Source organism: Lithobates pipiens, unplaced genomic scaffold (assembly GCF_037356315.1).
Source record: "Lithobates pipiens isolate NorthernLeopardFrog02 unplaced genomic scaffold, aLitPip1_a1.2 Scaffold_18, whole genome shotgun sequence".
Taxonomy (NCBI): domain Eukaryota; kingdom Metazoa; phylum Chordata; class Amphibia; order Anura; family Ranidae; genus Lithobates; species Lithobates pipiens.
This window is the reverse complement of record NW_027507758.1, coordinates 169,574,798-169,596,835: the sequence shown is the minus strand read 5'-3', so window position 1 is coordinate 169,596,835 and position 22,038 is coordinate 169,574,798. Positions and strand designations below refer to the sequence as shown.

Below are 22,038 nucleotides of genomic sequence, written 5' to 3'. Positions count from 1 at the left end.
GGGCTGCTTTACTAAAGGCAAATTTGGCAGTTCGCTTTGCAAGGGAAGTTGCACTTTGCAAAGGAGTTTTCCCCAGAGCTTGGTGAATGAGATGAAGTTCTACTGACTTCTATCAATCATGTGCAAGCAAAAATGCTGTTTCCCCCCCCTTTGTATGTGATTGAATATTCTTTGCAAAGTGAAAATAAGCTCTGGGGCACATTCCTTTTCAAAGTAAGCAGACTATTTTAGTAAACCCTCCCCACAATGTCACTGGGAAATAGGGAGTGGATCAGCTGAAAATCAAACTTTTAGTGCAGATAAAGAAAGCCTAATATAGCATATACAATGGCATGAGTCCACTAATCATCCTTGTTATTTTTTGCAGAGCAACGAAGAAATTCACCTCAAGGTTAGATTGAAACACTGCTTTATTTTTTTTACTAAGCATCATAAAATTACACATTTTTTCAAGAACAGCATGCGTTCAAAAATTCTTTTTTTATCAACTATTTACATAAAACAAACATCAAGCTTTTAATTTTTCTAATTGTACAGACATTTTAATATATACAAAAACATGAAAAAAAGTGCAACTTATTGAACATAAAACAAATCAAATCTCGTCCACAGGACAAGATGACAATTGAGATTTAAAGGTGCACAAAACAATTTATGTACATAATTTGACCTAAATATCTATACAGCACAGTGCAGGCACCCACCACTACAAATCAATAAATCTTAGCATGTACAATGCCATCTCTGTCTATAGATTTATGGCAATGAACTTTGCTGCCACTCAATGCAAGTGCAATTTTGTAAATTTGTGTTATGTACTGTATATTTCCAGTGGCACTGAATATCACTATATGAAATGCCCATGTTCCAGCTATGAGTCAATTAATTTAACTGAACCATTATTTTTGCAAGCTACATTTTATCTATTGCAAACACTGCTTATGCTAATAATCCATGTCTAAAAAAACAGGAAACATTTACATTTGAACAATTAGCCTGTAAATCCAATACATATAAAGGCTTTTATTTCATTTACTTTTATTTTATTTCAATTCACATAGTATAAAGTATTGGGTTGCATTATGACACTAACAGCTGAACTGTGTTCTTGACAGCCATATTACCAAAAAGAGTGCTAATCTGTATGGAATTATTAAATTACCTATTTTATATGCGTGTGTGGTAGACTAATAGTACTCTATATTTTTTATTGGTTTTGTCCTGTAGGCTAGCAAGTATTTTATTCACCACGTTAATCCTGGATGTCAACTACTGACTGGCATACATACATTTCCACTATGTATTTTGCAGCTCTTTTCATTATTAAGTTTTGTAACGAGAATATACATCCTCAATAGCTTTTGGTAGACTTTGATAAGGTTGATAAGGTTCAGTCTCCCAGATCTTTGTTAAAGGTCTCCAGTATGCCAGTTGGGAGTCCTTCTCCCATTACTATGATGACTTTTTTGCTTCCTTTATTTAAATGATTCCTTCGTGAAAAGAAAAAAAAAAATCTAAATAAATGCCTTTGTTCAAAGAAAACAAAATATGAACTCTACAACACAGTATTGATGTAGGGGCCAGAATAAGTGCATTAGTAGGGCATTTAGAAATCAAAACCCCCAGAAGTGATCTTTTCCGATGGAGGTTTTTCTTTGCTACTGCAGAACCTGGCAATGTGAGCAGCAGGAGAGGCACGCATTCTATGTTTTCTTTGCAGGAGTACATTTATTTAGCTTTTTTTTTACTTTAGCAACAGAGACACTTTAAGAGCCTACTCATAGTAGGGATCATGCCCAAACACACTTACCTCATCACCTCTGTCTCACATGCGTATAGTGGCAAGTGAAACAAAACCATGTCTGATCCCATCTCTTCAAGCAGGCCAGGGCATGGCACTGAACTGTACCCAAACATGTTACAGAGTGATCATACTAACAAAGAAAGTGGGATTTAGGGGTCAAATGTGTTCAGATTGCCTGCTGTGAACACACCCAGAGGAGGAGTGGTTCCTTACACAAATAAACGCAGTTTGGCAAGTATAAGCCATTTAAAGTCTTCAAGGAAATCAGGTTGTCTAGATAAACATGCCTAAAGTGTATGTAAAGCCAAAAGGTGGTTTTTGGTTTTTTTTTTGGGATAAAGGGAGGAATGGTGCATGCCCCTGTCAGATTTTTGGCTTTTCTGTATCCTGTCAGGGAGATTTTCCTTCACTTCCTGTCCCAGAGATGCAACTGTAAGAGAAGAACTATAATAGGCAAGGGAAATCCAGTTTTAGACCACAAACCAGGTTTACTTATTTTAAAGATTTTCCAACACTTTCTATTCTTGTGACAACAGCTTTGGATTTCACATCACTTTCTGTACCACAGACAGTGGTCATCAGTACCAATAGTCAGGTTAAATCTCCCTAGCGAGAACAGACGGCAATAAAAAACAGACCAGTGGTTCGAACCCTTCCTACTCTATTCAAAACAAACTGGCTTTATGTACACTTTAACATCAAATGTATGTGTAGGTCCAACTTTACAGTAATATGTGATTGAAGTATATATCTTTGCACACTTCTTTGTTATTAATAGCTGGTAAAATAGATGCAGAAATAATTGTTAGCACACTTCCTAGCAAAAAAAATATATATATCTTATAATAACTTAAGATTTTACTAAACCAAATATATACATAAAAATAGTCACCCTACCTCCAAGCTTCAAGGAATGACAATGTTATGGCTCTACATTTATCACTGCTTTTGTATCAAAATAAGAGAAAGGCAAGTTTTTGCAATGAAAAATTATGTTATAAACATTACATATATAGTGTGTTTGGATATTTTAACCATTTAGTTGTTTTAGAGGAAAGGGTTATTGATATCCCATTGCTACATGGAATAAATATATGTAAGACGTGGGCTCCCTCAATGCACAAACATGCAGAAGACAAATAACACATTCAAAATGTAAATTATCTACTCTAAAATCTATGACACTATACAAAGATTATCTACTACACAGAAATTACCATACCAACATACGGCCTTATATTATTTCTACATAAAAGGCAATGAATACCTGTTTTTAATGTGTAGCCGTCAAGCAAATTCTGTTAAACTGTTTTATCCCTATATCAAAATAAAACTTTATAAAACCACGTATAATGTTTATGGATATTCATGACAAGCAATGGCAACTGGTATGTTTTTATATGTGGTAAATTACCCACAAGTGGCTTGAGATATAACAAGTAATGCGACAAGCTGGTGGTGTATGGAGTAAAAAAAAAAAAGTTAAAATCACCTTCAAGGGTCACATTATTAATTAGATGAATTGGAAATCCATGTTTGGCTTGCTGTGCTCTACTAAAGGTGCATAGATATACACCATTAAAGTTAAAGCCCATCAGTATCCAAAACAAATGTTTTGGCTTTGGTTAGAGTGGGGAAGGTTTATACATTTTGTCAAGTTTTTATTGCCACCTGTATCACTGTTGTGGTTATTTCACCTGACTTCCTGTCCTGATAAACACAGAGGAAGCGAAGGGAACTCACCAACTGGGATGGAAACAAAAGCCTGATAGAAGTTATAATTTTTCCCCATTCTACCTTTAAAAATATTCTTTTGTTCACTTCCTGTTTTGGTGACGACACAGGCATTTATAACTTAAAAGCGGTTGCTAGGAGTCAACATAATTTGCAAACCATAATTTTTTTTTTTTTTTTAATACGTTAAAGCTCAGCTCTAGCCAAAAATATTTTTTCCCCCCCTTTACCTTTTGGACTGACAATCATCTGATTAATTGAGTTATCACCCTCTCACTTCATTCCTTGTATGGACATGACAAGGACAGGAACTGAGGGAAATCTTCATAGTAGGGTCACAAACTGAAGTGTTTCTCACTATATATAAAACAAACGTTTTGGCTGGAGTTAGGCGTAGATGTGTAAACAGGCATGTGTTAAAAAGATCAACTACAGAAAAAGTTCAAGCTTCCTTATTTATAAGGCTTTCATATTTATTGCTAGTGGTGTTGTGAGGATACAAAGTCACTTTAATTGGTTCAGCACATTTTTGGATTATGAAATCTATGCACCTGAAGTTGCTTGCTTGACCTTGTTCAAAGTAGACAGACATGTATTTCTCTATTAGATGATGAAGCTTCTACAATCAAGCTTTCAGGTTTTGAGCTCTATGAATCCCATTATCCAGTACACCTGTAACCTACATAGAAATTATGCGATTTCGGTCGTTTGCAAAGCATGCAGCCAACAGAACCTAAAGTTTGGAATTAGTGGATTTTCTTTACCAGTAAGCCACTGGTTAACTTTTTAACATATTATATTATATGCTTTTTGAGAACAGTTTAAAACACCTGGTAGGGAGCAGGTTAACAACTAGGCCAAGCCTATACTATACCGTGTAGCAATCATTCTGCAACTGGGGCACTTGAATAAGTGTGCAAATTGCATAAATCATACTGCTTGGTGTTTACTTAGGAATAGTTTCTTATAAAACGAGGAAAAAGCACATTTTATATATTTTTAGTAGCTAGTTTTAACCACAAAACACAAAGTAGGCATTGCTGCCTTATGTAAACAATGATATGCAACAGACATTTAGAATGAACAGTGCTGCAGTTGTACAGTGCATCGGGTTACTATGCTATAATACAGTTAACCACAGTAGTTTAGCTAGAAATTGTTTAAAAAAAAAAAAAAAGCATTTACGCAAAACTGCTTGAGCTAAGACACTGAAACTTTTCTCTAAGTGACTGAACAATGTTCTGCTGGTTGGAGGATGGAGGCCTCCAAAGATAGTCTTTTAGTTTATCTACATCATCGTAACCTGTTATGTGGGAATCAAGGCTTTCCTTGTCATTTATAGTCTTAACTGGTGTGCTGGGCATGCTGAACGAATATGGTGTGCTGGAGAACGGGCTTGGAGGATGTTGATCATGTATGTTCAGCTTTACTGGCTGGTTGGAAGAAGCTTCCAAGCCATCTTCTTCATCATCTGACTTTATTTCCACATAGTCATCATCATCTCCATCACCTTCAGTGTCTTTAAAGTTTGCAAAATAGTTTAGAGTAGCAATTTGTGCGTTTAGTGAAGACAATGTGTTCAACACAAGGATCTTCTGGGAGTCTTGCAGTGTCAAATCTGAGTTCTCCTCTTGTGGTCCTTTCTCCTCAGTGGAGCTGCCACCAAAGTCATAAATTTCAGACATTCTCTCAGGTTTTGAGTCATGCCGTGTCTGTGGCATAGTAGAATGTTTTGCATATTTCATAGGCTCTTTTGTCCTGTGGAGCAACATGGAAGACGAGGACTGTGAACGAATATATGGACGGACATTTTCACATACTCGTCTCCCTAATGAATTGTAGCCATGATCCTGGCTTGTATTTTCATCATTCCTTTGGCTAAATGAGCTCCACCTCTGCGTATGTAGGCTTGAAGGATTTGACTTGTTCAAAGACGGGACAGAGCAGGTGGCTGCAAGATTCGTTTGTTTTCCCCTGGAAAAAGGGGAAATTATATTGGTTGTTGGTGAACTTTTAGGAGGAGGTTGAGGGGATAGGCGTTCCTGAGACTTAACCACAGGCGAGTCTTTAGCTTCTTTTTTTGCTCTTGCAGGTGAATCGCGGAATAGAATCTGGTCATAAAGCTGAGAATATTCTGCTATTCTTGCACCTGTGAACAGAAAAAAACAATTTTTATACAAAAGCCTTGATTTACCCTTTTATAGGATGAAAGCTACTGAAATTAAAGTTAAAAAATAAATAAAAAATAAAAATAGTAGAGAAAAATAAATATTGATCCTCTAAAAAAATTCTGTAAATTCTTAAATTCCTGTTTATGCTGAGGACACGGTCTCTGTTGCAGTAAAATCCAAAGCAGTGTTGTCATCCCTGCCTAAGTTTTGCACTTGGACAACAAAACATCTCCCATTTATGTTCTGAATATTAGGGTAAGGAAAAGGTATTTTTAGTTTCCAATGATTTGTAATTGGCAAAATATAACCACCCCAATGAAAACCACTATCTTTGTTTGGAGACAGGTGATGGCAGCTTTGAGAGAGCCACATAGTGTCTCCCCACATAATCCACTGTGTGGTAACCCCACCTTGTCTCCGCTCAGATCTATACCAGATCTACAGGTTTGGGCTAGGTATGGCATCAGAACTCTGTGTAATGTTATACCTGAGGGCCACGTTCCCCCTTTTCATGAGTTGGAGTACATTTCAGTTGCCCTCCTGGATGCTCTTCGGGTTTTTGGAACTCCGACATGCGATGCAGGGGCAGTTTCCTGACTTCATCACCTTACATACTCATTTAGTTGAATGACTTAACAGCCCGCGATATTGATAGACCATTGTCTTCCATCTAACCTAGACTTATGGTGGGAGATGGCATTAAGACTACCCAGCTATGACACCGATTTACCCACCCTGACTAGAGGACTGGGACAAAAGAGCTCAACAGAATCTTCCTTTAATGGTATCCGCTAGGGACCACCTAGTCCAACCTAAAGTCTCCCCCACGGTCTATTACACCCTTCAAAGCCTGTCAACTTTTCCTTGCACCACTAGTCTGGTCCTGCTCATACATTCAAACGTTTTGTTTAGCGTTGGTTGCTGACAAGCGCTGTATGTACAGTAAAAGTTACACCTGGTTCTCCTCCTAGGTATAACTCACAATCTTCCTTCTTCTACTCATCAGAAATTGTTTATATTCTATACTACAGTGGAAGTGGAAGTGGAAATTGGCAGATCCCAAAACTGTGGCAGCTTGGAGATCAAGGGTTAATGCAGTTCTCCCTCTCTACCAGCTCACATACATGGGTCGCAATTGCCCTAAAATGTTTGATAAAATCTGGTCAGCCTGGGTGGATGCTAGGAATTTTACTTTCTGAGGAGGATGCTATTGTCCCACCTCCACACAGAGGTCATGATCTACTCCCTTCATTCTCTTGCCTACCCCTCCAGAGGCTTGAAGCTATCCACCCCCCTCTTCACAATCACAATCCCCTACTTCCCCTCCCCCCCCCTTATGGGTGTTTAGTATCCAACCATCGTTGCATACCCTACCATACCCATACCTGCCTATAGAATCTCTCAGGGTTAACCTTTGGTTAGGTTTTGAGTGACCCATACAATGTCTTAATGGTGTTTCTTGTAGGTGTTTTTGTTAGATCTACAATTTTATATCTATATGATTTTACAATACATGATGCATCCTATATGCCATATACATGTACAACATTGCAAATACCTCAATACATTTTTATCTATTTAAAACAAAAAAAACAAAAAAAACAAAAAACATAAGCAGCCATCATGAGCAGGTATTTTTTAGTACTCACAGCATTTGTAAAGGGATAAAACATATGTGTTTTTATTTTACACAGAAATATAGTACACCTAATATATTAACATTAATATTAATATGTTAACATTTTATATTTTATATTTTTTATATATTTTTATATGCTCAGGCAGTACACAAAACAACAGCATTTGATGGGGCTGTCCTCTATCTAACAATCACTTCATTATTTTCCTACAGTAGCAGCAGGTAATAACAGCATCACTAAAAACTTAAGTTCTAAAGTGGACTGGAATTTGGTCAGAAGAATTTTTTTCTGGGGATGACATGGATGTCCTTGATCACTTATGACAATCTTCACAGAGCCTGTAATTTTGGGGCAATTGTTGCTCCTGCTTTCCTTATTAAATCTAAATCTCCCTATCTACATGACTATAAATAAGGCAAAAATATTTTTTGCCAAAGTTTATACACGTTTTTGTGTTTTAGATGAGCAATTTTCCATGTCAACTGTCCCCTATCTTCAATACCATTTTTTTTTTACTCTTTTATTGTTGATCTGCCTTTCAGCCTATTAATCTTTTCCCTTTCTTTACTCTATGTGCCCACTTGGAGCTTATAACCTTCCAGTGAATTATAGAGCCAGATTGCTGTGAAAGTAAGTATAAAAAGGGACTCCCGAACAGCAAACATGCTTATTTATTCAAACCTGGGACAGGTAACCACCTCATGACCCTTGCACCTGGGGGAGAAGACTAATCAGCTCTGAGGTACCCTTTGACATGGGTCAAAGTATGTACCCTAGATTTGAGAACACTAGCTCAATGTATTCATAGACCTTTTAATCCTATTTGTTTTTGGTAATATCACACAACAGAAAAACTGTCTATGGACCACAGGAAACCTGGTGCCTAGTGCTATAGGTCATATGGTGACCCATGGTGATATGATGCAATCTCTATGGTTTGGGAAACTGGAGTTCTGCTTTCATGACCATGCTTAGTTGTGTTTGCTAGCCATACCATTACATTATCCATTCACAATACACCAATGATAAGTAATTGTTTGATATAAAAGAAAAAAAAAAAAAAAAAAGAAGAAGGCTTACCGATAGCTGTACCGCCTTGTTTTTTTTCTTCCATTATAGCTGCAAGGTCTTTTTCCTTTAGCTTTTGTGATTTGCAAGATGGTTGCTCCTGCTCTGGGCTTTTCATTTTTAAAAGATGATTGGCTTTTCTGATTTTCTGGCTGTATTCTTTTGCCATTGTAAAGACCTTATTTTTTGATTTTTCAGCACTATCTAATCCCTGAGCAGCACTCGCAGCACTCATTTTATCAGAGAAGGTTAGAGTGCTCTGAGATGAAAAGTAGGGTGAATCCACAAAACTCATCTCACTAGTCAGAGAAGTCCTTTTTAAGCTAAATACCGAATTACTAGGAGAGGCTGGAGGACTCAGGTCTTCTTTATGGACACTGGGACTCCTACTTACTACTGCTTGCGGTAAAGGTGAACTGTCTAGTAAGCACAGTGATGATAAAGAATATTCTTTGCTGTAACGAGACCGGTTTTGTATAGGTTTCTTTTCACGCACATCATCTTTGCTCACAGGAAAGGAGGCCAACAAGCGTTCACTTTTCTTTTCTTCGTTCTTTTTTATGTAGTTTTCCAAATCATTCCAGATTTTATCTACTTCTTCTGATAGCCTGTCTGCTGCAGCTTTGTGGGCAACCGAATCCAACTTTGAAGAAGAAGTTTGAAATTGGGTAAAATACTCATCTCCTTCTGGCACACGATGGTCTGAGGATTCATCCTCACTAAAATGTAGGCTATCTTCAGACACAAAATGATCTGTGGCATCAAAACACTGAAATTCTCCATCTAAGCCTATAAAGCTATTCCTCTTGGACTGTTGACTTTTCCTTTTTTGTTCCAGTGATTGCTTTTGTATACATATAGAGTCATAGATGTTTTCTTCTATTATTCTGAGCTCTTGGGAGCTTGAATGAGATGTTCCTCTTTTAAGCATCACTTTTTCTTTGTTTGGCACTGAAGCAGACTTGCTCCTTTCAGGTCCTTTTAATGAACGAAGGTTAATATTGTCATTGCTTTGATGCAAAGTATCACTCACTGGGTTAATCAGAAAATCTGAGTCATCTCTCCTTCCCATCTGTTTGAGATCATCATAGCTGATGTTGTCATAAACATGTTCAATGTCATCAATAGTCAACTCCTCGGATGAACCAAGAGAAGAGAATTTAGAATTTGGCTCAACATTTCTTAAAACCGCACAATGGTATTTGCTGTTATTTTGTCTGCTTCTTGAGTGACGCAAATGTGTTTTATTCTCTCCTACACTACTTGCTCTTCTGACAACTTTGCAGTATGAATTGCTTGCACCGTCTTCTTGCATTAGGCCCAAGTGCCAGCTACATGGTCTACTGGATGCTCCTCTTTCCTCTTGTGACCTTGATTCCAATTTGGAGCATTCATTCATCATAAACATCTGATAGTCATCATCATTTTCATCATTGACTTGAGGTGATCGCCTAAGCGGAAAGAGGGCCTGTCTAATCTGATGATCAGTCCAGATGTTCTGCAGTGCACCAGCTCCTCCAAGAATATTCATAATTAAAGAATTTGTCTGTGAAATACCCTGTTCTATGTTTGTGGGAAGAGGAGATGTTGAATACCGATGGTCAGCACTCAGTTGCAAAGTCTCTTCATCTGATTGGTCTTTGGAACTCTAAAACCAGAAAACACAAATACAACAAGAATGAAAATTGATGTTATAACATATGAAAAATAAAAGTGGAGAGAAATAGAGTCTATGCTGTGTGCCTGTATCTATCCAATTCAGTTATTACAATGCATCATTTTACCTGTCCTATCCAAAAACAAATATTTTTTGCTTCAGACATGGGAGTTGTAAAGGGTTTACCTTCAATGCTAGGACCAACCTTACTCTATCTCAATAGGTTTACCATTGCTTTTAGAAGATATTAACACAGACACAGGAGCAGGGCCCATCAAAACCAATAGTTACTGAAGATTCTGATGGGGGTGTGCTGTGAAATCATCTAACACAAACTGCCATGTGTGGAATGGTTCTGAATTTAGGGATGCCTTACCAAGTGTACCCACATTTGAACATACGCCATTACAAATCACATAACCTAGAAAATAGTTGTTTAACATAATGATACCACTTTGAGGCTCCTTGTGGTTCATTTTACCAGTTGCAGGTACCGGCTTTACATGAGGACTCAAATCAAACTGTCCATATAACCAAACTATGATGTTTTTAAGCGACATTCAAATACTATAGGTGTTAGTCAATCTTCACTCTACTGTAGGGCCCAATCAGAGAGCAAGCACATAGGATGCATATAATAACATCACTATGCTCTCTCTGTGTCTGCAAACATTTATTTTACATCCCCACAAATGTGCTACGCTTGGTTTTGTGCCGTACTGTAACTGATCTTGAAAACAGGGCAGGGGTAAGGGAGGGTTATAACAAATGTCATTTTGTTTCCACCCTTTGTGTCTCATTGTGGAGATTTCACTTCAATTCCTGTCCCAGAGCCAAAAATGGGAAGTGAGAGGAAATCCCTCCAAAGTAAGGAAATGCGAGCTGGTCACCAGAATTAGTGACCCTCTATTCTTGTTCCAATGTCAACCCAAAATTTGTGATTTTCTTTTACTTTCACTTTTGATAACAGTAAACAGAATAAAATGGACGAATCTCCCTAATGGGGGTACAGACAGCAATAAAAAAAAACAATAGGAAACAAAACAAAACAAAAAATAAAAATAAAAAAAGGTGTAAAAAGTGCTTAGGAGCAAACAAAGCAAGGTAAAACAAACACCTCTCAGTTTACAATAAAATGATTCAGCATAATAAAGTCCATGTCATATAGTCCCACCAGAGGCGTAACTAGAACCTTCAGGGCCCCGGTGCAAGAAATCATGGAGGGCCCCTCTGACCTCCGGCCAGGGTCCTTTCCACTGATCCCGGGGGCAGCAGGACCTGGATAGGAGGGGGAACAAATCCCCCTCCATTTTTCCACCTGCAGCCACTGAATGCCTGCAGCCACTGAATTCTCAGAGGGAGAGAAGGAGAAGCAGACTTTTAGTGGCTGCAGGAGAAAAATTAAGGGGATTTCTTCCTCTAAATGCCCCCCTATCCAGGGGTTCAGGGGCAACATGTGCGCTATTGCAATTGTGCCTCTGGGATGAGTGGCAGCGGTGGGGGATGGGATCAGTGGTGGTCAGGGAGGGATGGGATCAGTGGCATTGGTGGTGGTGTGGGATGGTATGAGTGGCAGCAGTGAGGAAGAGATTGGATCAGTGGCAGTGGGATCAGTGGCAGCAGTGGTGGTTGGGTGGGGATGGGATCAGTGGCAGTGGTGGTGGTGGGGGGTGAGATGATTGCCAGCTGTGAGGGGGGATTGGATCAGTGGCAAGGGTTGTGGTTGGGGGTGGGATCAGTGGTAGGGGGGATTGAATGGGATGAGTGGCAGAGGTGGTGGGGGGAATGAGATTAGTGGCAAGGGTGATGGTTGGAGGGGGATGGGATAAGTGGCAGCGGTGGGGGGCATTGGATGAAGTGAGTGGCAGCAGTGATTGGAGGACGGTATCCATGGCAAGGCTGGTAGTTGGGGGGTGGGATGAGATGAGTGGTGGGGAGGGGAATGGTATCAGTGGCAGTAGTGGTCATGGTGGGGTGGATCAGTGGCAGCAGTGGTGTGGGGGTTTCAGTGGTGGTGGTGTGGGGGTATCAGTGGCAGTGGTGGTGGTGTGGGGGGTATCAGTGGCAGTAGCGGTGGTGGTGGTGAGGGGGGTATCAGTGGCAGTAGTGATGGTGTGGGGGAGTATCAGTGGCAGTAGTGGTGGTGTGGGGGGTGTATCAGTGGCAGTAGTGGTGGTGTGGGGGGTGTATCAGTGGCAGTAGTGGTGGTGTGGGGGTGTATCAGTGGCAGTAGTGGTGGTGTGGGGGTGTATCAGTGGCAGTAGTGGTGGTGTGGAAGAGTATCAGTGGCAATAGTGGTGGTGTGGAGGAGTTTCAGTGGCGGTGGTGTGGGGAGTATCAGTGGCAGTGGCGAAGGGGGGTATCAGTGGCAGTGGCGAAGGGGGGTATCAGTGGCAGTGGCGAAGGGGGGTATCAGTGGCAGTGGCGAAGGGGGGTCTCAGTGGCAGTAGTAATGGTGTGGAAGAGTATCAGTGGAAATAGTGGTGGTGTGGAGGAGTATCAGTGGCGGTGGTGTGGGGAGTATCAATGGCAGTGGTGGTGGTGAGGGGGTTATCAGTGGCAGTGTGGGGGTATCAGTGACAGTAGTGGTGGTGTGGGGGGTATCAGTGGCAGTAGTGGGGGTGGTGGTGTATCAGTGGCAGTAGTGGTGGTGTGGGGGGTATCAGTGGCAATAGTGGTGGTGGTGAGGGGGTATCAGTGGCAGTAGTGGTGGTGTGGGGGGTATCAGTGGCAGTAGTGGTGGTGTGGGGGGTATCAGTGGCAGTAGTGGTGGTGAGGGGGGTATCAGTGGCAGTAGTGGTGGTGTGGGGGGTATCAGTGGCAGTAGTGGTGGTGTGGGGGTATCAGTGGTGGTGGTGTGGGGGCATCAGTGCAGTGGTGGTGGTGTGTGTGGGGAATCAGTGGCAGTGTTGATATTGAGAGATGGTGCTACTCACTTCCAGATCACTGGGTTCCCCCTCCTTCCTGTGAGTACGCTAGAGTGCAGGCGGAGTCTGAGAAGATGGGCGGGGACTGTGCCCGTGAGTGCACTGCAGGCGAAGACAGAGAAGATGGGCGGGGACTGTGCCTGTGAGTGCACTGCAGGCGGAGCCGGAGAAGATGGGCGGGGACTGTGCCCGTGAGTGCACTGCAGGCAAAGACGGAGAAGATGGGCGGGGACTGTGCCCGTGAGTGCACTGCAGGCGAAGACGGAGAAGATGGGCGGGGACTGTGTCCGTGAGTGCACTGCAGGCGGAGCCAGAGAAGATGGGTCGGGGACTGTGCCGTGAGTGCACTGCAGGCGGAGACAGAGAAGATGGATGGGTCCGTGAATGCAGGAGGAGAGGATGGGTGGAGCAGCTGGAGAGAATGGGCGGAGCAGACGGAGAGGGTGGGCGGAGCAGACGCAGACTCCCCGTAAATGACCAGTACTATATCTGGGGCAGCGGGGGCCCCCCTACAGTGGCGAAACTCAAGGGCCCAGTCGCAAATGCGACTGGTGCGACCCTGATAATTCCGCCACTGAGTCCCACCTAGTGCTCTTATTACACTGTGCCCATGCTTAAAGGAACTTCCCAGTGCCAATCCAAAGGTGTCACCATATGCCTCTTGTGAATAAGAACTCGCCAGATATTATTCACCCTGTGGTGCCAACAGGTCAAAATATGCTTGTTGCAAAAGAAGCCATGGACTCCTGCTACTCTGTAAGGTCTTTGTAACAATCTTTGAGCACCACATTTCTTTTTAAAAACACATTTCCCCATACAAATAAACATTAACGTGTAAACTCATATTGGTAAGTGCCTTAAACAGCAACTTGGTGTATCCAGCCAAATGTGTAATACAAGAGGAGCCTCTCGAAATTGCACATTTGGCTGGATCCACCAAGTTGCTGGTTCAGGCAGTCACTAATATGAGTGTACAAGCGGTTACTTGACAATAATCTTGACATATTTTTTTTTGTGCTCTTCATTTCAGAAAGGATGTAAGCTAACCTGACTGTCACATAGGCTGAGGTTAATACTTCTACGCTTCTCAACATTCTCGGAGGCCTGACTGTTTAATCGTTTTCTTCCACTTTTTGCCTTCTGTTGAGAACTGTGTTGTATATTCTGGAATTCAAGAAAATACTTGTTAAAGAAAAGCCATCTACATTCATTCAAATTCAAAACGAACAAACAAACAAGATCTATTATACATTATATTCAAAAATAATGTGTTGTGCACAACACAAAGACATCTACAGGTGATATTTATGTTGAATATACAACATACCTGTTCAGTTTCCTCTTCATCATCAGCATCAGTCTGTCCTGTTGGCCTTAGACATGGGTTTTCACTGTTATAGTTTTGGTGGAAGAACTCTTGGCTGTCACCCACACTGGCACCTTTTCGCAGGCCAGATTTCAGAAGCAGCTCCCTTGACCCCTGTTTGGCAGCCTGACACTGTAGACTGCCCTGCACACTGATGCGCTATAAAATAAACAAAATACAGAACAGAATGAGATGGCATGTAAGGTAGGAAACTTACAGCATGACATACGGAATGAAAAAGTGCAGAATATTGAATGTATAGCATGGTAAATGGAATGAGCCTTGTGCAGAATTTTGAACCAACAGCATACAGATTGTACTAGCAGAGTTAATTTCCTTGCTTAATAGAAATAACATTCACCTACTGCTCAGGCATATAAACATGAATGATTCCAAATTCATTAAGACCTTCAGCACCATGGATTCGTGAGTGATTGCAGTGACAATTCAAGTGACCAATACTTTCAACTGTAAAAACACAGTCCGCAGAAGAAATCTTCTATTACTCGCTTCCTCTACCATGCTCTGCACTGCATGATGTCTCAGTCAGTGCCGCAAAAGAGAGTAATAATAGACTTCATCTGCTGGCTGTTTGCTTACAAGTGACAGCAGCGATCAGTTGAGCTGTCATTGCCATCAATTGTGAGTTTGTAAAGGCTGAATGGGGCACACTTTAAGGGCAGAGGGACCTATTAGCTCCATATCTTGCCACCCTGCCACCCACCTCCTTGGTGTGGGCTGCATAGCAGCCATGTGGGCCACTATGGTGTTAATGCCACCAGTGCCTTGGCCTATATACCTGGGTCAATGACTCACTATGTTAAATCCCAATGAAAACAAATTTGCCTTTTCTAAAATAAATCAACAATGATAGTGGCCATATACCATATGTATTATGCCATGTTCATTGCAAGACACACACACACACACCACCAACTCTTAAGGCCACATAGTAAAGGAAGACGAGACATGAGATCAGAATATACATTTGTCTAACCATTGCTTACAACTACTGTAACCTTACCTTCTGAACTTTAGGGCTCATATCTGAAAAACAAAGCAAAAAAGTGAGACTACAATAAAATGCATTAGAAAAAGCTTCTTTTTTTTATTATTATTTTATTAGCTTACCATTTTGATTCATTACTTTATGCAAGCTTGAGGATGGTTCTGAAAAAAATAAATACTATTCAAAATATGCTCTATGGTGCTTATTATTTATAATATAAAACCTATGTGTGATTTCGACACACATATGTTCAGTCATATAAATAACTTTCTCATTTTACTATAAATAGCTCTTTATGATTTAAAGCTTACAGTTATAACAGTTCATCATCAGGAAGGTCAATGTATAAAACTTGTCTAAGGCATAAAGATACTGCAGTGAAATACTTAGGCAGTTGACAAAGCAGCTTCGGAATTATGAGGAGCGAATCTGGTAGTCTTTAGGGATGAGCCGAAGACCCCCCCCGGTTCGGTTCGCACCAGAACTTTCGAACGGACCTAAAATTCGTGCGAACTTTAGCACTCCATTGAAGTCTATGGAACTCGAACGTTCGAAATAAAAAGTGCTAATTTTAATGGCTAATATGCAAGATATTGTCCTAAAAAGGGTTTGGGGACCTGGCTCCTGTCCCAGGGGACATGGGTCAATGCCTAAAATGTTTTTCAAAATCACCGTTTTTTCGGGAGCACTGATTTTTAATGACGATTAAAGTGAAAAAAACGTGAAATATTCCATTAAATATCGTGCCTGGGGGATGTCTATAGTATGCCTGTGAAGTGGCACGTTTCCCGTGTTTAGAACAGTCCCTGCACAAAATGACATTTAACGGAAAAAAAGTCATTTAAAACTGCTTGCGGTTTTAATGTAATATCTGGTTCTGGCAATATGGACGAAAATCATTGAAAAAAATGGCATAGGTAGCCCCCTCTGCCCATTACCAGCCCCTTTGGGTCTTGTACGGATATTAAGGGGAACCCCGTACCCAGATTAAAAAAAGGAAAGGCATGGGGCCCCCAGGCCCTATATACTCAGAACAGGAGTATACATGTGATGCAAACAAGACAGGGACTGTGTAGGTTTGTTGTGTTAAGTAGAATCTGTAATTTTGAACTGGTACATTTTTAAAGTGTAGCTCCAGTCAAAAAATCTATTTTTAAGCTTTTTGGAAAACATAGGGAAGGGTCATCGCCCCTGTATAATTTTTTTTTTTGGCCGTCCGTCTTTTTTCATCTCACTTTCTGTTGTCTCCTTCCATTTGCAAGTAGGAGACGTTTTATAAGTTGGATGTTTGAAAGTAGGGGCCTACCCTATATGCTCTGCAGAAATTTGCGCCTAAGGTGTTGGTGTTGCCACAACACTGTAAGCCCTCAAAGTGACTCTTGGTAGGCGCTGGAGAGCTCTGCTGTGAACAATTATATCAAGAATTTTAATTACATGCCATTGTTGAACAGTGGTAGAAAAATAGGGCCTTTGGTGGTTGTGGTAGGGGTACTGGTGCCACAACACTAAGTCCTCACAGTTACTCTCAGTGGGCGCAGGAACGGGCCCTGCTGTGAAATATTATATCAAGAATTGTAATTACATGCAGGGGCTGAAAAATTGGGCCTTAGGCACTGCTTGCTGGTGCCACAACACTGCAACCTCTCCCAGATACTCTAGTTGGAGTGCAGGAATGAACCCTGCTGCAAAGCATTGCATCAAAAATTTTAATTACACGCCCTGTTAAACAGGGGCTGAAAAATTAGGCTGGTGGCATCACCCAGAACCAAAAATGTTCTTCCAAGATATCAGCAGAGGAGGAACAGGATAGACAGTCAATATAACAGGACAGTCACTCAGCATCAGCATAGGCAGTCTTGAAGGAATGTGATATTTAAAAAAAAATTATTCAGTTACATCAGCTTCAGGTGCTTGGTAGCTGGTGATGACTGATTCATCTTTATGAAGGTCAGTCGATCAACCGAGTCGGTGGACAGGTGCACCCTGTGATCGGTTACAAAGCCACCAGCAGCACTGAAGGTGCGTTCCGAAAGAATGCTGGATGCAGGACAGGCCAGTAGCTCAATTGTATACTGTGCAAGCTCTAGCCAGTGATCCATCCTCAAGACCCAGTAAGCCAGAGGATTTTCGGTGGGAAAGGTGTCCAAGTCTGACCTTGCCCCTAAGTATTCCTGCACCATGTAAATCAGACTCTGGCGGTGGTTACTGGAACCGATCATACCTTGGGGCTGCGGACTAAAAAATTGTCTGAACGCATCGGTCAGAAGGCCACCTTCTCCACCTTCTGACCGATGCCTCAGCAACATGTTGTCCAGGACCCGGAGTTTGTAACTTCCCAGTCTCTGGGAACGCGTTGCACAGACCTTTCTGCAAGGCCTCCTGTCCAGTGAGGCAAGGACATTGCCTTCCACATGCCGGTATAGAGCCGGAATCGCCTTCCGTGAGAAAAAGTGGCATTTGGGGACCTGCCACTGAGGAACCGCACATTGCACAAACTCATGGAAGGGTGCCAAGTCTACCAACTGAAAAGGTAGCAGTTGAAGTGCTAGCAATTTAGCCAAGCTAGCATTCAACCGCTGGGCATGTGGATGGCTGGGAGTGAACTTCTTTCGGCGGTCCAGCAGCTGGGGCAGGGAAATTTGCCTGCTACAATGGGACGTGGGTGTACTGCTAGCAGAGTGCCCGCAAGCACTTGGCTGTGACACACCTAATTCTACACCTTCATTCCACTCAGCACAGGTTTCAGAGAGGACTGAAGGTCTAGAGGGGTTGGAGATCCCAGCTGATGAGGAGCAAGGAGAGGTTCGCTTTGTTCTTTGGTGTGGGTCTTTGAGGTAAGCTTGCCAACGAGCTGCATGGCAGGTCAACATATGTCTGGTCAAGCATGTGGTGCCAAAGCGGCTCATGTTTTGGCCATGCGAGATACGCTTGAGACATATGTTGCAAATAGCAGCGGTGTGATCTGATGCACTCGTCAAAGAACTTTTAGAATAACGGGCAGAGTCAGCACCCTGCACAAGCGGAGCTCTACGGTGTGATTCAGTCGGTGTGCTGCCCCTAAGCTGGCCCCCGGAGGGCATCCTACACAACACCCACTAACTCCTGGAGATGCCTTTATTATAGAACACCAGCAATAAAGGGTAGATATAGGTGTATACTGTGCTGGAGGCACACAACACCAACTAACTCCTGCAGATGACTCAATTAGAGAAGAGCAACAATGGGTAGATACAGGTGTATTCTGCAGTGCAGGCACACAGACAACACCCAGTCGCCCACCAACTCCTGCAGATGGCTCAATTAGAGAACACTCAGAACAGCAATGAAGGGTAGATACAGATGTATTGTGCGGTGAAGGCACACACACAACATCCACTAACTCCTGCAGACACCGGAACACTACACAAGGCCGCCGCGCTGGTGGCCTTATATAGTGTGGGTCATGTACTACACAGCCTGAGCTATAATTAATCATGGCTCTCCTCGCTGCTGGCCAAGCATGCGGGGGTCACAGTGCATGCTTAGCCAATCATGAGCCAGCAAAGCACTGCGATGGCGCAGTGCATTGTGGGCCGTGAGCGCCATGCAAATTTGGCGCGAACGGCCCATAACGTTCGGTATTCACCGAACGTGCGAACAGCCGATGTTCGAGACGAACACCAAGCTCATCCCTAGTAGTCTTCATAAGCTGCCAAAGCATTGGATTCAATGGCCATCACAGTGACTAGTGTATACACTTGATCAAGATTATATAAACTGCGTGTCTCAGCATCTGAATACGCAGTTCTATAAAATTATAAAACTAAATATTTGTTTCTTACCGGACTTTCTTCTGACTCTACTTGAAATGAAGTCTTCTTTCAAATTTGTAGTGGATTTCTTCTCCCCTTCTCCACCATAGGAGAAGCCAGGGTGATCTAAATGGCACAATTTTTTTTTTTTATTAATGATATGCCATGTGAATACATGAACAATGAAAACTGAGAAACAAAGCAGAGCAAAATCGAATGTGCTTGAATGGATGTGTGGAAGGACAGAAAGACAGAAAACCTATCATTACTGACAAATTGGTACATCCACCTACAGTATATTTTATAATGCCCAAAATGACTTTGAAGGTAAAATCAAGTCTAACATGCTTATTAAAAAGATGCCAATAGAGTCGAACTTTATTATGTTACACAGTAAGTGGCTTCTAAATTAAAAGGAAATTTTCACTTTAAACAAATAAGAAAGTGCATTAAGTCTCCATGCACTTTTTTATAAGCTAAAAAAACAAAAAAAAATACTGGAAAAAAAAGCTTGTCAGTAGAGGGTTTAAGAGCGCTAGTGTTTTATTGGCATTTGAGCAGCTCCTAAAAAATAAATAAATAAAAAAGCTCAAAACGCTATTAGTAGCGTTTCTGCTGGAAAAACGCTCCAAGAAACTCGACAAAAACATTTTTTTTTTCTGTTCCTAGATGCTGAAGCTCAAAAAAGGCCAATAGCTTAAAGTAGTGTGCATGGACATAATACATGCATCCAGATGTGTTGGAAGCTTATTTCTAAAAGGCATCTGGAAGCATCTAATTCGTTGCTATGGCTGAATTTATATATAGGCATTCAGTCAGAGGTTTGTGCATCCTGGGAGCTGCTTAGCCTGGCTTTCCACAGTTTAACTCTTGTAAATGTGAAAATATATACATACACACATATATATATATATATATATATATATATATATATATATATATATATATATATATATAATTTTTTTTTTTTTTAAAGCACATCTAAATGCAAGAGAAATGGATCCGGGAACTATAAACTGCATTTATATTTTCCAGGTCATAAACACAAGAGGGCCATGTGCATGAGGCCTTAGCAAAAACAAAGTAAAAAAGAATTTCACAAATCAAAAATGCTAATAGCACATAAGAGCACCCAGGTAAACTTACGTATTGCATCCATTTCCAGAATAGCTTGCTTTGCCTACAAATGAAATGATTCATGTTGAGTTTAGGATATCTGTCAATTTTACTTAAATACTAAGCACACCAGTATAGTAACTTACAGTCATACATAAATATTAAACGCGTTTTTAAAAAAAAAATTCTTCACTTTTTTTACATTTTCAATTTGTGCTTATCGTTTTCTATGAATGAAAGAAAAAAATGGTAAACCTACATACTGTATATAAACAATGTTAATTACTAATCCCCAAAAGTAAAAAGGACATCCACTGAATTTTAAAAAAGGTATACAGCCTTTGCTGGAACCAAAAAGCAGGACCACACCAATGGCTGACTAGAACTTCTAGGGCAGGGGTGTCTAACTGGCGGCCCGCCAGCTGCTGTGGAACTACCGTGCCTCTGCCTGTGGGAATCATGATTGTAACAGACAGCCTTGCAATGCCTCATGGGACTTTTTTTTTTTTTTTTGAAAGCCTGTGGCGTGCAAAACACACTCAAAAACTTCACCCGCTGCATAAAAAATGCGCACACACAAAGAGTGACACAAAAAAGTGCAGACAGGTACACAAGCCCTCGAAAATCAGAGGGCCTTGTCCTGAATCCCCCGGGGCGTTAGGCTCCTGACAGGGACAAGGACACTTAAAACTTGGTCTTTCTGGCCGAAACCAGGCAGACCCCGTTCTTTGGAAGGTCTGCCGAAACAGACCCACCCAAATACTAGGTGAGGATCCCCCAAAGGGAGACCCCAACCCTAAGAGAGAGGGAGCGAACTAAGCCAGAAGGCCATGTCCACCCCCTCCTCAGACTTTCAGGATAGGCCCTGGGACCTGTGACCCTAATCATCACAGCAAACTGTGAAAGTGACAAAACAAGACGTGACAAAACACACACAAAAATAAAGTGGGGAAGGGATAGGGAAGGGACGAGTGAAAAGGTGGCCATTGTGCAACACAATGACCAGGCCCTTCGGCCAGGAATCAAAAATTCCTCTGGTCCCAGCCAAAAAAAAGCGTGCTATTGGTGCCGTGTCCGTGGTGCCCAAAATCAACGTGACCCTCACTCACAGTGATCTTAAGGCACCCCTGGGACTGCCACTCCAGGGGCACATACTCCAAAGGCTTTCAAGACCGCCCTGACCCACGGTCTGGACCACAGCAGCCCCCACCCCAGGCAGGAAGGCATGAAGATCAGGAAGCTTGGTGAGAGCCGTTTGCCATAAGGCTCCACCGTCGCTCTCATCACTCCTACCTAATTACATTCGGAAAGTACTAACCGCTCCTCCCCCACAGCATAGAGAGGAGCCGGTATTCCCCCCCAAAAGACTGCCCAGGGCTAGAACTACCCCATACCCCAATCCAGGTCAGAGGGCCAGGTACTCGACCCTCTGGATCAGACCAATAGCAGCACCCATCCTCACCAGGAGCACCCTTCCAGATGGCTCAGACTCGACCATGCATCGGCCCCCAGTTTACTGTCGGGCGGCACGATGTGACCCCTACAGAAACTGTCCTTTCTGGATGCTAATTACACCATCTGAGAGTGCTGACCAAACCCTCTCTATTAGGGATGGAACAGCGCCTCCTTTGGCAACTGATAAGAACAGATACTACACTTGATCTTAGCCAAAAGGCCAAGAACCTCATGGGACTTTTAGTTCCTCAACAGCTGGAGGGCCGCCGGTTTGAGACCTGTGTTCTAGGGGGTACTGGT

At 41.9% G+C, this 22,038-nt stretch overlaps 1 protein-coding gene and 1 pseudogene across 3 annotated transcripts in view; both read right to left on the bottom strand.

The window, feature by feature from the left end:
- Window positions 1-1,759: 1,759 nt before the first annotated feature.
- The window catches only part of PLEKHG1 (pleckstrin homology and RhoGEF domain containing G1), a 336,066-nt gene continuing 315,787 nt past the window's right edge, over window positions 1,760-22,038 (bottom strand). For all 3 annotated transcript variants that reach the window (XM_077486366.1, XM_077486368.1, XM_077486367.1), the window contains 8 exons: window positions 20,314-20,347; window positions 19,198-19,293; window positions 15,499-15,537; window positions 15,392-15,414; window positions 14,329-14,526; window positions 14,049-14,165; window positions 8,430-10,065; window positions 1,760-5,687 (listed from right to left, as the gene is read on the bottom strand). In XM_077486366.1, the coding sequence (XP_077342492.1) occupies window positions 4,720-5,687; window positions 8,430-10,065; window positions 14,049-14,165; window positions 14,329-14,526; window positions 15,392-15,414; window positions 15,499-15,537; window positions 19,198-19,293; window positions 20,314-20,347 (3,111 nt within the window). In that variant the 3' untranslated portion in view covers window positions 1,760-4,719. The remainder of the gene's footprint in view (window positions 5,688-8,429; window positions 10,066-14,048; window positions 14,166-14,328; window positions 14,527-15,391; window positions 15,415-15,498; window positions 15,538-19,197; window positions 19,294-20,313; window positions 20,348-22,038) is intronic.
- Window positions 21,863-21,970, bottom strand: LOC143990613 (U2 spliceosomal RNA; annotated as a pseudogene).